Below are 18,702 nucleotides of genomic sequence, written 5' to 3'. Positions count from 1 at the left end.
GCCAGCAAAATCTGTCTTTGTTACCTCCGAGAAATATTTCTGTGTTTGATGGTAACCCATTAGAATACCAGTCTTTTGTTAATGCATTTGAACAATTAATTGAAGACAAGACTAAAAATGATAAAGACAGACTGTACTATCTAGAACAATTTACATCTGGTTTGCCAAGAGATTTGGTTCGCAGTTGTTTACATATGGAAGGAAGTAAAGGCTTCAGGGAAGCTAAAAAACTATTAAAGGAGCACTTTGGAAATGAAATAAAGGTTTCTGGAGCTTATTTGGATAAAGCCTTGAACTGGCCAGCGATTAAAGCTGAGGATGGAAAGATGCTGCATGCATTTGCAATGTATTTGAGAGGATGTTGTAATGCAATGCAAGATTTACAGTACTTAGAGGAACTTGAAATCCCATCAAACCTAAGGCTGCTAGCATCCAAACTACCTTACAAACTGCGAGAAAGATGGCGAACCACAGCTTATTAAATACAACAGAAAACTGGCAGGAGAGTCAGATTTAAGCATCTTGTCATGTTTGTGAAAAATCATGCTAACATGCTTTTGCATCCTTTGTTTGGAGACCTTCAAGACCAAACAACAACCAAAAAAAAAAAAAAAAACATTCCCAAGAGGCAAAGGTGAACTAAAATTATTAAGAGGTTGAAACAGTAGCTTTGCAACATTAATAGTTACCAAGAAAACAGGATGTGCTATAAAGCAATCAGTTTTGTCTCCACCACCTCCTGACTCCACACCCGGTCCCATCATCCCTCACTGTGGATTCTGCCAGGGAAAACACCACTTAGCTGACTGTCTGCGTTTTAAAACAGAGTCACATGAAGTCATGGATATTGCTTTGGTTGCCTACTAAAAGGTAATTTAAGCAAAAATTGTAAGAGGAGACTAATGTGTCAAATTTGTCGAATGAAACATCCAACAGTACTCCATGTTAAAAGTGCAAAAGTTTCAAAGCAGGACAGTCAAACGGAGATTGAAGAAACTCCTATAAGCAGTGCTCTTGTTTCAGCAGGTGATGCGACCGGCGCCGGGAGAGAATGTGCACTTGCAGTTGTGCCCGTCCGAGTTAAGGTGGCAAAAGGGGACAAATATATACAGACCTATGCTTTCCTCGACCCGGGCAGCACGGCAACGTTTTGTACCGAAAGATTGATGAACCAGCTAAATTTGAAAGGACGCAAAACAGAGATACTTCTGCGAACAATGGGACAGGAAAAGTCTGCAGGAACCGATGAGGCCAGAGGACTAGAGGTGGGAGACATTGGAAATGCTCATTGGAACTGATGATCCTCGAGCATTAGAGCCATGGAAAATAATAAACAGTCATGACAATGGACCGTGAATCTGTGTGTGGTGAGTGGGGCACTAGGGAGGGATGGTGTGAATGTGTTTTCCTTTTTTTTTTTTCCCCAGGTGTGGGTGTGGTCCGCTCCCTCTCCCAAGAACATCTCAAGTCTCCGCTAGGTGCGGAGCCCATCCCCCCACGTCCTGCCCTCCTTCGCTGCGCTGGCAGGCGCCTTGGCCCTCTGCCGCATTGGTGGGCCTCGGGTTTGGGGCGGGTTCCCGGGTGGGTGCTGGCCCACTCCCGGCGGCTGCTTCACGGGGCCTGGCCCCCCGGGGGGCGGCCGGGGCCCCCGCAGCGGGGCGCCCCTGGGGCCTCTGGCCCTCAGGGCCCATGGCCGGGACCACTTCAGCTGGGCTGGCTGCCGGCGGAGCCCACGGGCTCGTCCCCGCGGCTCTTGGGGCCGTCGGCATTGCAGTGGCTGGGGGATTTCCTCGGGGTCGTCTCTCCTCTTTCCTTGGGGGGGGGGGGACGCCCTGCTTTAGGGGACCCTTTGGGAGTCCGGGGTTATGGGTCCCCTGACTCCTGCCTCTGTGCTCAGGGAAGGTGGGTCTTCGGTTCTCCACAACCACTATTGAGCTATTTCCTTCTGGATAATTTTCACCTAAACTAGTGCACTCTCACAAACTCCCACAGGTGCTGGGTCCCAGGTATTAAATGTTCACTTATATACAGAAAGCTTATAATTTATTTATTTATTTATGTTCTTTCACTTTCTTTTTTCAGGTTTTACTTTACACATGTCAGCTTAAATAATAATACATATGATTTAGCAGTGGCATCTAGGTGTTACTCGATTGTATCTGTTGCTTTATGTCTGTTGGTTGTGCTGTTCTTTTTGCATCTCTTTCCAGGTGATGGAGCAGACGGAGAACGTTTTATCACTCTCTCCCTTATATCTCTTCTTTCTTTCACCTCTTCTCTTTTTTTTCTATTCTTGTTCTTCCTTTACTCTCCCATTGTAGTGTCCACATAATTTGAAATTCTCCCTGCAGGAATCACAATAAAGCTATTTACAAGCATAAATCAAGTGGAGCACTATGGCGAAAGCTGTTTGCTCCACTTGTAAAAGCAAAATCTGTCGAGCTCTATCTGGGATTGAGACATCAATTCCTATTGCCATATTGCTAGACAGGACACTGGGAAAAAAAGAAAAAAAAAAAGAAAAAGAAAAGAAAAAAGAAAAAGAGCTATGCAGAAAAGGTTCCACTTGAGCAGCTTTGCAGGAAGGATGGACATGTCTGGTACATTCCGCATCATTGTGTTTACCATAAGCGAAAGCGCAAACCGAGGGTGGTGTTTGATTGTACATCCTCGTTTCAAGGAACCTCTCTGAGCAAGCAGCTCCTCCAAGGTCCTGATTTAACAAACACCCTTATTGGGGTATTGTTAAGGTTTCGCCAAGAACCCATTGCAGTAATGGCAGACATTGAAGCAATGTTTTATCAAGTCTTTGTGGATGAAAAGGACAGAGATTTCCTAAGGTCTCTGTGGTGGCCAGAAGGGAACATTAAAGGCATACTATGCAACATTTTTCAGTTAATGAATGTGTTCCATACCGTTTTGGATGATTAAATGAGTCATTTCAGGTCGAACAAAGGTTTTCTCGGCCGCCCTGGGGGTCTGTGGGGGAAATACCGCAATTGCAAGAGCTCACGGCCCGCACACACAGAAGTCTCGCTTTACGGCGAGAACTCCATGTGTTTTTGCCCTGCCATTCACTATATGCACGCGCGAAAGCAACAACAAAGAACCGCGTGTTAACGTCAAATAAACATGCAAGCATATCGAGTTTTATTATTATTATTATTATTTGTTTTTTTTATGTTGGCGAGACGCTACCGCGGCGGCGGCGAGGCGGCGGCGGCGGCGGCTGCGGCTTGGCGAGGCGGTGGCGGTAGCGTCTCGCCAACATAAAAAAAAAAAAATAATAATAATAATAATAATAAAACTGGCGAGGCTGCGGCGGCGGCTGCGGCTTGGCGAGGCGGTGGCAGTAGAGTCTCGCCAACATAAAAAAATTATAATAATAATAATAAAACTGGCTCGCCAAGATAGCGCTGCGGGAAGCCTGATGTTCATACTTTCACTGTGTTAGTCATTGTTTGTACTGCCGTTTTTTCCACTTTTCGTTGCGTTCGCCTGTCTGCTAAGCTCAAAACAACCGCGCCTGGCTTGATGGAGAAACAAGAACAGCTGAGCATCTTTACGACAGTGCACTTTTACTTTCGCCCTCTGGGGGGAGCCTCGCTGGAAAATCAATCCCGGTTACATAGTATACCTTTAACAAACCTCTTGAGGTTTACATGATGAGAGTTCACCTTTTTGGCGCTGTATCATCCCCAAGCATTGCTAATTTTGCTCTGCGTCAAACTGCTGCTGACAACCAGAAACATTATTGCGATGCAATTATTGAAACCATTAAAAGTAACTTTTATGTAGACAATTGCCTCCGATCAGTGGCAACAGTGAACCAGGCAATGGTTTGTCACAGATCTCACCAAAATATGCAGTGAGGGAGGTTTCACATTAACAAAATGGGCCAGAAACAACAATGAAGTGCTGGCAAGCATCCCTAAACATCACAGAGCTGGAGCATTTAAGGAACTGGATCTGGATAAAGACAAGCTGAAAGAACAAATTGAGCACTGTATTAAAGTTAAGATTTGCTGTCAAACAATTTAGCATGAACCATCTGGACTCGTCCGGTCATTGCAGAGCTGTTTACTTGGTGCTCCCATGACAGGAAATATGCACTCAAGAGAAGGGTTTAGTTTCTGAGTGTGCACAAAGTGAGAAATCTGGACCAAAAACATCACTCTTTACTTGAGTTTTACTAAAAAAGCCAGAGCTTATTTGAGCAAGAATTTATCTGTGATTATTTATTTTTCCAAAACTCACACTTTAGTGATTTATTTGTAATACATTCATTTTTAATGTGACGATTTTCTTTTATTTAGGGTTTTTTAGTGTAACGTACCAACCTATTTTACTATAAAACAACTTTGAATGTGCTGTGCCAATAAATAAACACTCATAGATATTTAATAAGCAGTATTATAAAAATTAAAGTATTAAATCCTACATGCTGTGGATTTTCAAAATCAATTTCTAATAAGGGTAAAAACCAAAAGTTCTTCTCAGTATGAAAAATCCTAATAAGTACCTCAGTGCTTCATTGTTATCCAGTGACCTAAAGAAATCTTTTAGGTAAATTCGGACTTTTTAAACTTACGTATATCCGATTTAGTGACCTGAAACTTAATTTTGCATTTGTAGCAAGGAATTTTCTAAGGATTTGGCTGTTATAAAATTGCTCAACACATGATGATTTTAAGTAAAAATACCACTGGTTCAGGGTTTATGCAGATTTAAAATTCAAATGTACAATAGTATTTAATAAATTAGTAAATTATTTTAATAAAAACGTTAATGATTACAAATGTATTTATTTCAGTAACAATTATATAGAATCATTTCACACAGACCAATGTTTTCAAGCCTTTATTTCTATTAATTATGATGATTTTCCACTTATGGCTAATGTTCATACAATTCCCGCTGCTGCCAAATTATCAAACACTCATACAGTCAGAGCAATTACTAATTGTCATATTGATTCTAAGACATAGAATCAAGAGAAAATAAAAAACAGGTAGTTTCAAGTGCTTATCGCTCAGAATACTTTACATTTTTGCTGTTTCTGCTCTTTAACACTGGGAGCCCAACAGGCTGACGTTAGCTGGTTAATTAGTTGAGCTTTCAGCTTGATTTTACAGCCCACAGCTGCTTACACATTTGCTCATAGCATTTCTACAGTACATTAAAAAAAGACAGACAAACAGTCAGGTTGGTTTAACTTGTATGCAAAGGGTAAAGTGTTGAACCTTTTCAGCCAACCGGTTGGCGGCGTGCAGAAACAGATGCTGCGAGGCGCTGCTGTAACACTCCATGCTCCGTTCATTAGGAGAAAACTCTGCTCACTTTAGCCCTTTCTGTGGCATCTCATTCAGAGGACTTTAAACCAGAAGAGCCTTTTTGAAGCTGTAACTTTTAAACATTTTTTACACCTTGATACTATTAACTGGCTTATACCCTTAATGAACAGATGGCTAGACTTCCTCTTTGATTCAAAGCTGCCCACCCTCATCCCTAGCTTCTCACGAAAAAACCTTCAGAGTAATCCATCAGCCCAATGGCCGTTCCCCCACAGCTCCACCATCTTTACTGACACACTCTGACAGGGCCAATGCAAAAATTAAGCAAACATGTTAAATGCAGGTCTCCTAGACCACAGACATATATACGTAGACGCCTCATTGGGCGCAGATATGCACGTTGACCTCACCGCCATATTGTATGTGGCAGAAAGTAGTGAATGTCTATGTTCCCTGTATATATGTTTTAAGTATTTAGACAGAAAGATATGGATGGAGCTCATATATACTTGTAAAGAAATATAGATAGATTAAGTGATAGAGATTGGCAGAACAGAGAGCTATTGATCAATGTTTTTAGATATAGATGTGCATATATAGATTTTGAAGTATTACAAATAAATGGGTGTGTTTATATACAACTATATGTCCAGATTATAGATGTCTGTCTCTCCCTCTGTCTCTCTCTAAAGATATATGTGTGTATGTGTTATGAATATAAAAATCAATTGGTTAAATGTAAACATTGTGGTCTTCATTATTTCATAGAACCGTGTGAACCTTTTAAGAGTGGTAAAAGTGGTAATATTATGAGAAAAACGTCATATTATGAGAATTAAGGGGGAATATTTCCAGAATAGTCACAGTTTGCTATTTTAGTCCTGGAGTAATAGGGCTAGGTTAGATTCTTCTTATTTTTATTCTATACAAGAATAAAGTCAGGATAATGAAGCCAAAGGGATACAAAAATAAACTTGTAATATTATAAAAATAAAAATATTACGAATATAAAGTATATTCTTAGATTAAAGTACCTCTGATACTGTTTAAGTGTCTGAGTCTAACTGCAGATTTACCACATTCAAAATGGCGGACGCTCTGACTTATCCGCAGCATGGACAGCCACCGCCCAACGAGGCGTCTACATATATAAAGTCTATGTCCTAGACTGTTGACCTAACTACTTTGAACCATGAAAATAGAGCATATTCTCCCCCACAAACAGTTTAGACGTGGAAGATAATCCTAAAACACGACGGTCAGCACAGGGTTATGGCCACAAAGCAATAATAATAACAAAACATACAACTTTTGCCAAACGTTTATAGATAGATTTTCTTTTATAAGATGTCTATATTTGTGGAAGTGAAGTACAAACAAGACCACTTATATAATGACAAGAAAAATAGAATATAAAGAAAACTGGGACTCTTTGTTTCATTCTGTTGTGGAAATTGAAAAAATGTCTAAAAAAAGAAAAACCTTGATTTGTTTTACCTTTATTTGAATTCATTAGATTTTGTAATAACACTTAGCCAGAGGTATTAAGAGCCACTTGCAGGTACGGAGCTGCAGGTTGCAGACCCCTTGGCTACAGTAATATAAATTCCGTGGATTTTAGGATAAAATGACGACTCTGCTGCAAGCTATGCCACAAAAGTTTTTACAACCCTGAAAGTAGAAAATGAGGTTTGTGTCACTAATCAATTTAGGCAAACTCAGATCTGAGAAATGTCTCTGATAGCATTTTAAGACAAAAAGAGTAAAACACAGATTCCCAAGCAACCAGCTGGCTAAAGGTGTCGCTTTCCTCCGACCGGCGCTGGTGACGTCTCACTATCGCGTGGTGCTGCTCATCTCCTTCTCACAAATGAAGGGCAAAGACATGGAACAGGGCGCGTCGTACCAGCTCTTTGTCGCCACGCGTTCCAACACTTCTGTCTTCACGATGTAACCGCAGTCCTCGTTTATGTGGTTGTTGGGCTCATTTTCCTCCCAGAAACTTTTGAGAAGGAAGACAAAGATCATAAAACCCCTTCAGTCATTAAAACAACCAGAAACAAAGGCAGTTACTCTCAAAGGTATCCACACCCCTTGAAGTTTTTCCCCTTTTGTCATGTTGCAAACATTGATGTATATTACATTGGGATTTATTTAGCGAGACGCCACCTACAAACTGTGGCATTGTGGTGTTGCTCCAGCAGAGCAACACAACATCACTGTAAAATGCACAGTAACAACAATAAAGGAATTGAACACAAGTGGAATCAAGAGACTACATACTTTTAAAAATCTGTTAAAAACTGTGCAATGTGTTTCTTTTCAGATCCTCTTATTCTAAACAAAGTCTAGTACATGCAACTTCATGTGAGGTCGCCTGTTTATTGGACCTGTGTGTAATCTAATCTTAGTTTAAACCCTGAACCTCTGTGAAGGCCTCAGAGGCTTGTTAGAGAACATTAGTGCACAAACAGCATCATATGAATCAAGGAAACACACCAGGAAACCTTTACAGGCAATGCTGGCAATAAACCCGGAAGCAACTGAGAGGCCAAAGGAAGCTGGAGGAGCTGCAGAGAGTCACAGCTCAGGTGAGAAAATGTTTTCACATTACAGCTAGAGGTCACTCGCCCCACAAATCTTTTTTTTTTTTTTAAAGGTATGCCACAAACTGTGTGTAGGACAAAACAAACATGTGGAAGAAGGCGCTCTGGTCAGACCCTGCACCTACAACCAGAACTAAAATGGAAAGGTTTACATCACAAATGGCCCAGTCAACGTCCAGATGTTCAGAGGCTTTCTTCCAGTGTGACTGAGCTTGGTCTATTTTGAAAAGAAGAATGGGCAAAGCTGGGGGAGGCACTGCCTAAAAGACTTGAACCTGGACATCCAGGAAAAAGGTGGTTCTAAGACGTGCTGACCTGCGGGGCTAAATACAAACAAATGAGAAACTCTGGATAAGTTTAGTTGATTTAGTGGACGATCCACTACTTTGTGCTGTGTTTCTGTCGCATAAAATCTCAGTGAAATACATTGAAGGTTTTGGTTGTAATAAGACAAAATGTGAAAAAGTTAAAGGGGTAATAACATGTCAGCAAAGCACATTAAATGAAACTCTAAATAAAATACTGAAAAGGGGCTGTTTTGTATGGTAACTAAAGGAATAGAAAAAAAACACAAATGAAATACATTTCAACATCAATCTGTCCGTAATAGAAGGCTGGAATGAAAAAAAAGTTGCAGTCAGCATAAAAAGTTGGAACTGAAAAGAAACATTAAAATGGACAAAAACAAAGGTCCAAAACTAAGAGAACATTTCAAGGGGGTAAAAAGAGGAAGATCAGGGATGTAGGGGACAATTGAGGAATAACAAAAGCTATTCCCAGTCCAGTAAAGGGGAAGAAAAATCAGATGATTCTTAGAAAATATGTCAAGTAGGCAAATGCTGGGAAAGAGTCAGGGATGAAAAGGAAGGACACAATATTTGTCACGCAAAGAAGAAGTAGAAAATATGAAGAACCTAAATACGCTGGAAAAACAAAACAAATTCAGACAGAAAAAAAAGTGGAAGATGATGAGAAAGAGCTGAATTGACCTTTTAAAGGAAAAAAAAGACTAGTATTTAAACTGTAAAAATTTTTTAATTTATCCAGATGCCAATTAAAGAATGTGCCACAGTTTCAATAACAGCAAAAACAGCTGAGGGGATGTTTGATTTAAAGCTGCTGTGTGCCAAAAAAAAAAAAAAAAAGATATTATGATTCTATGACATAGAATAACAAATCAATTTATGCTGAAATTAACTACGTAAAAACATAGTTTATTTGGTAGAGTATGAATGAAATGTAGGATATTTCTAATTCACTGAAATGCTAAACTCAGTTAAGATAAGATAACCTTGATTGTGAAAGTCAATGGCTCGTTCTCACACAACTGACAGAGTAAATGGTTGTGAAGCATTTTTTTTTTTTTTTTTTTTTTTAGAAATAACAAAGAATATAATTTATCTTTTGATGTGGTATAATCTCAACATGCAAAACCTGCTATTCTCGAATAGTGAGATCTGGAAATTCCTTTACTCATCTCACCACCCTCCTCTCTTTCTGCTGAGGCAAAAATAAATAAACTTAAGACAGTTGTTTTAATAGTTTTGATATGTTGTTTTAGTGAAAACAGACACAAACCAGTCTGATCAGAATGGCATGTTCTCTTGTCTTTCCCATTTGGATTAGTTGCTAAGAAAAACGGGCCCCGGGGTCAGTTTGAAATTTATACCCGAGCAAACAGAACATTTTAACTTAATAACTTATCAGCGTACCAAGTAAAGTATAGTGTTTGAAAATCCTTTGACTACATTAATCTTGTCTTTAGTACATTAATCATGTACTAAAGACAAATGATTATGTTGTTTCAAAGAGAATTAAAAAGTTTCTTCTGTTGAAGAAACGGCAAATTAGGCCAACAGTGCTGATAAAATCTGTCCTAAAAATTTGCCAGTGAGTCAAAGGTAGCAGCTAAAGCAAAGGTAAAGGTCCTCTGGACATGCACTTTGTTTGCAAATGTTTGCCCCAGTTTAGGTCATTACTAAACCGACAGAAGCTAGAAAACTGGAAAGACGGAGCAGACGCAGATCAAAACTGAAAGAAAATAAAAGCCTCGCTTATAATGTTGGTTTCTGTCGCTAATTAAAACTTGTTCTCATTTCAAAACGGTTAGTGCAATAAATTGTGTGGCACACTTTTGGATATGTTAGCGAATGGATTATGTCATACATTCAGACTCCACAATTGTATTACTACTGATAATATAAAGATTTCAGGTCATTTCAGTTAGAACAACTCAGACTGACAGGATCTGCCACTTTGTGTCTCAAATATCGACTGTGCTCCATATCTATGTGTTACGTCTTCACAAAAATGAAAAACAAAAAATCCATACAAAACAAAACATAGGATGCCCAATTTAAAACAAGATATATGTGTTAATGGGAGATTTCTGCAGATTTTTAGACCTGGTTGAGAGGCACTCAGGTGTAGAAAGATGAGAAACCTACCCTCCAACCAGCGGAGTGCCGTCGATCCATTTCCACTGATCCTCTGTTTCTCCATCGGTGATTCCGAACCAGTATGAATTCCAGTGGCCTCTGGGAAGGAGGTTCCACAAGAACGTCTGGGAGAATGAGGATAGTTATGTGTAAGAAAATCGCATTGAAGGAAAACTGGTTTTGTTACACAGAATGCATTTGTAAGCCCAACAATATGTTTGAAATTTGATTGTTCTTCAAAGGAATTAGAAAGGAAACATGCTGTTTTGTAAAAAAAAAATCTGGCTTGGACAAAACGTTTGTCTTTGCAGCAGAAATCCAATACTGCAGAGAAAAGAAATCTGCTGTCTGAATGAGTTTTTAAGCACATACAAGGGATAGATTTTGCAAACTTTGACGTAGTATTGGGACAGAATCAAATAAAAAGAACACATATGCTGCAACCTTATAGATGACGCCACCATTCACCACTTTACCTGCTCCTCAGCGGTTAGGATGATGGCCAGGTGAGCTCCTTGGCTCTGACAGTATATCTGGCTGCCACTCCAACTTCTTAATTGTTTGGGGATGAGGTAACAGCTGTTGTTGAAGATATGCCAGTTTGTAGGGCACACGATAGGGGCTCTGGTCGCTTTCGATTCTGGAAGCCAATGATAGAAAAACTGATAAAAAAGAACCTAACCATGGACAAAGAAGAACATGTAACCTCCACATCGAAAAGGCCACAGCCAAGGCCTCGCGGCCTTCAAGGCCTGACTTTGAATCCCCAGCAACTTGAAATTCATTCCCTTTTAAATCAATCAGTGTCCATTTCACTGTGTGGAACTTTAGGGAGAGAAATGTTAAAGAAATCCCAAAGACTCATGGGACCGCAAATTGTGCCATTATTTAGAGTACAAAGCATTTTCCATTTTAACAATGTGTTTAGAATGCCACTGACAGAACCAACACTTTAAGAGACCTTAATATTTATAATTCTCTGAAATAAATCCAACTGCATCAGAGAAATATGAGGATTTGTTAACAGCAAGTTTGCACTGATGGGCTGATGGGTTGCTATTTACAGGTTTTCTCAAATATATGCTTAAGACAAAATCTCAAAGACCATACTCTGTGTACAATTATGCATTAGCATAAATACCTATTGGTAGAAAACGTCTTATAAAAAGGACTTGGGATGGGGGAACTATAACTATAACTATAACTCACTTTGAAAAGTCTAACATTTTAAAAAGGTATTTCATTAAGATATGCAAGGTTGAAGTAAATGTTTTGTTGAAATGGTCAACAGATTTGCAAGAAATTACGTTAAATAGACACAAATCACCTGGCAAAGACTGGCAAATAATCAAAAGGTGAAGCTATGCCAGGATCTCATCCTCCCCCAGTGCTGTCATATTTATGACGTGCAACCTGCCTGGAGGACCCAGACGAACAAGGGGCTCAGTGCTCAGGCCAAGATAGGGAAGACTTACCCCCAGCCACCACTGAACAAGTTCTTGAAATGTTTACTTTGACTGATACACCAGCGAGGTGGAGGAAAAGGTGAGCATCTTTCAAGAAGAGAATGACGTTAACACAAGACAATGGTCCATCAAATGCATTAAAGTACTGCACTGCTTTTCTAGCAAGTAAAGGCCTTAAGGGTGAAGGAATTGTGACATGGACCCCACCTTGCCTGACCCAAACCCAGCAGAGGGCCTGTGGACCCTTCTTAAAAATTGTCAGCAAAGAAAAACCAAAGAGACCCCTCTGGAAATTGTTTGGTTAGCTGTGGTTGCAGCTACACAAAAACTTGATCTTCCATAACCTGGCAGCCTCCACAAATAACGGGCTGGTGGCTGGAATTGGAAAAAAGTGGTTGTTTTAGTAAAAAATTATATTAGATATATTTATTTATTAACTTTGAGTTATTTTCACTTTATCAGAAAAAATAGCCAGTTGAGATGGTAAAATTTCTATATTTCACTGCATAATAATTCTCCACACTAATATTGTATTTACATTCTCTCCTAAGGAAGCCAAAAACTTCAAATAGATTGGATTTTTATTAATATTTTTGGAATGGGCACGGTAGTTGTTCAATAATGTCTAATAACTGTGCACCCGGTGTAGTGAAGAAAGCGTCTATAACTTAGAAAATGACACGGTGTCTGTAGAACATCTCTGAACTCAATCATGGGACCATGATGAAAGTAGGGGAACATATCAGGAACTCAGCCGGTCACTGAAGTTGCAGATACTACATCCATCTATCCATCCATTTTCTTACTCGCTTTATCCCTCATGGGGTCGCGAGGGGTGCTGGTGCCTATCTCAGATACTACATTTTCAATTAAATTATTTTTTAAATATATATAGCAGCAATTTACAACACGTCATCTCAAGGCACTTTACAAAGTCAAATTCAATCAAATCCTCCAGATTGGTCAAAAAGTTTCCTCTCTAAGGAAACCCAGCAGGTTGCATCAAGTCTCTCCAAGCAGCATTCACTCCTCCTGAAAGAGCGTAGAGCCACAGTGGACAGTCGTCTGCATTGTTGATGGCTTTGCAGCAATCCCTCATACTGAGCATGCATGAAGCGACAGTGGAGAGGAAAACTCCCCTTTAACAGGAAGGAAAACCTCCAGCAGAACCAGAACCACTATTGTATGAACGCTCATCTGCCTCCAACCACGTGGGGTTAGAGAAGACAGAGCAGAGACACAGAAAGCACAGAAACTCACATTGATCCAGGAATCCTTTCTACGTTATAGAGAGTAACGGCAGATAATCTGCCACCCTGGATGGTGTCACAGCTAAACAATACGCCAGACCAGATGTACATATTATGAAGAGAAAAAGCATTTCTGAGAACATATGCAACGTTTTAAAGAGAACTGTACCTTTTTCTGTCATCATGGAGGTCAGTTTCACCTGCAGCTCACCCTTCTCCTTCTGCAGTTCTTTATTCTCCTCCTGTAGCTTCGTGATTAACGCATTCATGGCTGAGACATTTGCGCTCTCCTTCTGCATCTCTGCGGTTGCTTCACCACCAGCCTGAGGTGTGTTCTTATCTGAAGGCAACATTAAAACACGGACATGTTGGTTTATTATTTTAGGCAGTATATATGGCTCTCATTGCTTTAAGAATATTCCAATAAGGGTAACAACAATGCTCTTTCCTCTTTCAATCAAATATCTGTTATCCTGAAAATGGCAAGGAAGAGTTAAATAAACGATCTGGTTATTTTGTGAAATACAGTTGATAACAGCCGAGCTAGAATGTAAAATAGTGAAAAGCTTGACGCTTACTGGCCTTTCTTATCCCAGTAACTAAAGTGATAAGCTCCCGTGTTTGCATTGAGCTTTAACAGCCGACTAATGTCTATATAAAAGAAGCCAGTGACAGAAATGAACACGGACACTGCAAAAAGGGAGCTGAAAGTAAGCAGAATATTCTTGAAATGAGTGCATTTGTCCTTGATTTGAGCTGCTAGTTTAAATGATCTGCCAATGGATTAGAGTTTTGCACTTAAATTAGGAACAACTAATCTCCATCATCTTATTTCCAGTGCAGTATATGTAAATTTCTTAGTTTAGGGGTAAAAATACTCATTCCATTAGCAGATAATCTTATTTACCTGCTCAAATCAAGGACAAATACACTAATTTCAAGAAAAGTTTACTTATTTTTAGTTCCCTTTTTTCAGTGTGAGAGAAAAGCTAAGCTGAGGGTCTCAGTCGTTTACATTTAACAACAACGCATGAGCTCTATAATCACTTGGTTGCTTTGGCCTCTAGAGGACACAAAATGTGAACAATAACAAGCCTGGTGAGGAGTTCATTGACATTTATTTATTCATATTTCCGGCCTAGTAGGGCTTCACGTTGGCTTTTTTTTTTACATGGGAAACCCCAACCCACAACCGTTCAGCTGGTATGAGACTGTCCAAGCACTGGTTTACAACTGACTGAGGTGGAAGACTCAACGCTGAAGTTGGCATTTGATATGGAGCTTCCCATTCCTTCGGTAAATAAGTGAAACCGATCTTCAAACAGCCCGTCAAGGCTTGTGGTGAAGGACCAAAGCGGCAGCAGGACATCGACAGGCACACACCGGAGACTGTATTATTTTATTGGAACCAGCTCACAGAATCCGGGAAACTCGGGAACAGGGGATGCAAAACAGACGACGTGACAAGGAAGGAATCAAAACCCGGAAGTTGAATACAACAAACGGAAACTCCCCACAACACAGGTGAGTGGGATTTACTGATTAATGCTGGCTCAGGCTGAGGGAGAATAAAGACGCCGTGATCCTGGAACATACAATTAAAAACACAAACACCCAAGGATAATGACACGGCCTCTTGGAAGCTTCCAATATTATGCAACCTTCAGTTCCTTAGGACAGCAGAACCCAATTACTGACCTTAATAACAAATCTAACCTAAGGTACATTTTAGGAACATTTAGCATGCTCCCTCAGGCCCTTTCAATTAAAATATTGAGCAAAATGGGGAAGAAACCTTAAAGTAAACAAACATGAATATGTATCTATCTGCTTGGAACAGCTTGTTGTGGTAAATTGTTAGAGATGTCCATTTTCCAGCATGATTGATTGTAAATATAGAAAGAGGAACAGCGGGTATGGCCCATCTTAGGCAGGACCCGATTCTTGCACATTTATTTTTATTATTGTGATTGAATAAATTTGACTAATAGGTAATTATTAGCAGTAATTGACAGACTCAGTTTCTTGTTCAAACCAGAACGGGTGTAAAATATGGCGGTTTGAGTACTCACAGCGGGCGGTGACAGCTATGATGGAGATCAGGAGGACTGCACAGAGCACAGCCAGGCAGATGGTGGCAAAGCGGTAGGGACTCGAGCCTCTCGTCCAGGGGCCTCTGACTGGGGACGCTGGGTAATCTGGCGGCGATAGAGATTGCTTTATAAAGAAAAACAAAAACTTGCTGGTCTATAAATGTGAAACTTAAGACTTATTAATTTTAAACAAACAAACAAAAAAGGTTATCTGAAAGGTTTTTAAAAGCAGAAAAGATGTGTGAGAATTATTGTTAGCTGATAAAACAACGCGATGGTGCAGCACCTTCCACAATTATTGCCACCGCTGGTAAAGTTGTATAAAAAAAAAAATCAAGGTAACAAAATGTTGTGCTTGTTCAGGGTCCTGCAGCTCCAGTCCTCGAGTGCAACCATCTTGCAACTTTTGGATGAATTCCTGATTTATGTACTCAATACATAAATCAGGAATAGCATTCAGGTGAAATGAAATGCACCAATCGCTTGTTCATCTTTGCATCTGTCAGTAGGTCAGACCTAACCAGCAACAAGTGAACATTTTGTCCTCAACATTGATGTGCTAGGCTAGAGGTTTGAAAACGAACAAGGTGGCAAAACAAAAGAACTCGTTGCTGACTTCGGTCAGAGCGCACCCCGCCGTTCTCCACTGAGTGTCAACAACGCAGCAGGGGAGGTGGTAGAAAGCACCAAGGTTCTGCGGGTGCAAATAACAATCTTTCCTGGACCCAGAACACCACGTCCCGGATAAACCAAGCACAGAAGAATCTGCACCTCCTGTGGAGCCTGCCAAGATCATCACCGCTTAAGCACCATAAAGAGTTGGCTGACAAGTGGCATTGCTTTTGCATTTTGCAATAGCTTTTCATGAAAGAATTTAGTTAAATAAACCTGCTTTATACTCTTACTATATGCGCACCACTTTACTGTCCTCTGGTCATTGTTTAATTTTAACTTTTATAATCAATTTTATATATTTCCTTGTTACTGTATGTTTTCTAAACGTACTTAGATGTAAGCGCCGTGCCTCAGGTGCTCCTATCTGAGCCATTTCCAATTAAATGTTGTCCTCGTGGGCTTCTGCGGTGTTTATTCTGAATGAAGATAAACTAAGTAGGTAAGTGAGTAGGCAAGCATGTGGGGAGCCAAGGCTATCCCTTTTTGGGTCAGTCCAACAAACGAGCTACTGTAACTCAAACTGCTAAAGGAGTCAATGGCGGTTCTGAAAGGTGCCAGAATGCAAACTGCATCACCGGTTGATTGATATGGGGATGCGCAGCCACAGACTAGTCAGGGATGAAAAATGGGTCAGGCATGTTGGGGCATCTCCAAACCTTTAGGCAGATGGTCATAAAGTTATGCCTCCTCTATATATACTGATTTTGAGTCATTCATCAGCTACCAAAATATAGCTTCAATGAAAGCAATGATTTTATCTTTAATTTATTCTGCTGGATTTATTAGGGACTTTCTGATATATAAATAAATTGTGAATGAGGACACTTACAGTAAAGAGTATTTGAGCACAAGGAAGGCCAGAGAATAAACAGATTAACCAGCGTGACAAATTACAGACTGCACATACAATGAGCTGTTGGAATTAATATACTTGTCACTCAGTGCTGTTAAAACACCAGAAAGAGAAAAAGTTCATGTGCAAACTTCTGTTAAGCTGCAAAGATTATGAGCTGAATCTGTTTCAGGAACTGTAACATGTGTCTGTTTGCTTTATCTTACACAACACAAGGGAAATAGTCAGGAGTCATATTGGAACGAAGAAAAAAACAAGCGCTATACCTGTTTAGATCTGGGATGTGACACGCTGTATCCGCTGCTCTATGCAGCACTAATATATTATTAATCGAAGTTAACATTTAAATCTAAGAAGGAATAATCGAATAGGTTATATGGATATAATAACTTGTTGTGAGGTTTAGCAAGTAGATTTTTTTTGCTTAAAAGGTTTTAATCATGGGCAGCCTAAAAACAACCTTTAACAGCACCGACAGGAACTCTAAACTTGTCCCAGACATTTGTTTAACATCACCGCACTTCCAGTAAGTGATCTGTTTTCATTTCGAGCTCTTTATGAAATATTCACACCCTCTGCTTTCATTTACAAAGCGATCTCCTTTGTCCTGTTCACAGTGACTAACATTGTTATTTTGGTTCACCAAAAAATTAAATAAATAAATAATCCACTATCAAGTTTAGCATTGCATTAGAATACTTTACTTGAAATTCAGATTTTGAGAATGAAGTTGCTGCTCCACTAAAGCTGTAGATTTACAATGCAAAGACAAATGGTACTCAGGAAATGTGAAGAATAAAGAAGACGAAATGCTAAAATGTGGCGGTAAAATCCTGCCTTCATGATGAAGTGAACGGTTGTCAAACACTTCATGTTGCAAAATCATGTTGGTTGTGAAAGAACGCTGATGAAACCTTGAAAAGATGTGTTTCAGCAAACGATATATTGCATTTTGGGTCATAGGACTTGTCCCAAAGTAAAACACAGTTCAGAAGCTTTTCGAAATATACATTGAAATAATAATAAAAAACAAATAAAATCAAGTTTTACGTGTTATATTTTTGTATCTTTTTTGGTAACAAACACTATTTTTCTCCATGAAACTCGTATTTTGTTTGCAGAAAAAAAAACTTGAGCAGAGCAAAAGTTGGTATTAAACTGTGATCATGCCCTGGAGGGTGCATGGTGCTGAAACTAAACAAACCCCTTTTGACGATATTACGCAACAGGTTGATGAAATAATTACCTGGGAAACAAGCAGAGATAAATGTCTAAAAATTCAAAGCTGGTTGTAAGGCAAAAAACAAAAATGCTCTTCAAAAAGTCAACCAGGACAGTTAACACATTAACAAAAGGGTATTTGTTGTTGGGTTAAAAACAAGTAATGCAGTAATGTTTGCTAGAAAGAAAGTCCAGCAAACACCGTTTTTTTTGTATGTGTAACTGGAAACAAAATGTTAACATTAAATGGAGAGAAAGAGGCCCGGGTTTACTTTTTTTTGAGTGTGTTCGCTTGCAGACAAACTAAGCATTTTACAGGAATAAAACGGGGATCAGAATGGATCTCTATCCTGCAGCTGGATAAACTCCCAGCGTTTCGCTCTCCTTACCGCTGCGCAGCGCATCTGGACCGAGGCTGGACTCGTCAAAGTTGCCCTCGTCTATTAGTTTGGAGTAAATCCTGTCTGGGCCCGAGGAGCTCCCGGTGGTCGCCATCTCAACACGACAACAACCGACTCTAACGGAGAGTGGGGAAAAAAACAAAAACAAAACAACTTCTCCGTGTCTCCGGTTTTAAACAAATCTGCTTCTAATGCGCAGCGCTGCTTCAAATAAAGTAGACGTTCCGGCTGGAGTTTCCAAAATAAAAGAACACTCCCAAAAAAAAAAAAAAAAAAACACTTTCTAGACTTAAAGCAGAACTGATTCATCTGTAAAAATAAAATAAAATAAAATAAATGTAATAAATACAATAATAATAAACATAATAATAAACATAATAATAATAATAATAATAATAATAATAA

General features: G+C 39.6%; 1 protein-coding gene across 1 annotated transcript; it reads right to left on the bottom strand.

Annotated features, from left to right (window-relative positions):
- Positions 1–6,320: 6,320 nt before the first annotated feature.
- zgc:174904 (C-type lectin domain-containing protein) lies at positions 6,321–18,495 on the bottom strand. Its single transcript, XM_036145519.1, has 6 exons — positions 18,286–18,495; positions 15,127–15,252; positions 13,224–13,394; positions 10,815–10,978; positions 10,348–10,463; positions 6,321–7,296 (listed from the first exon to the last, which is right to left on the bottom strand). The coding sequence occupies exons 1-6, from the start codon at positions 18,389–18,391 to the stop codon at positions 7,131–7,133; spliced, it is 849 nt and encodes a 282-aa protein (XP_036001412.1). The 5' UTR covers positions 18,392–18,495; the 3' UTR covers positions 6,321–7,130.
- Positions 18,496–18,702: the final 207 nt, after the last annotated feature.

The sequence above is a fragment of the Fundulus heteroclitus genome, chromosome 13, assembly GCF_011125445.2.
Source record: "Fundulus heteroclitus isolate FHET01 chromosome 13, MU-UCD_Fhet_4.1, whole genome shotgun sequence".
Classification (NCBI taxonomy): Eukaryota; Metazoa; Chordata; class Actinopteri; order Cyprinodontiformes; family Fundulidae; genus Fundulus; species Fundulus heteroclitus.
The sequence above is the reverse complement of the archived record's forward strand: the minus strand, read 5'-3'. Positions and strand labels throughout refer to the sequence as shown.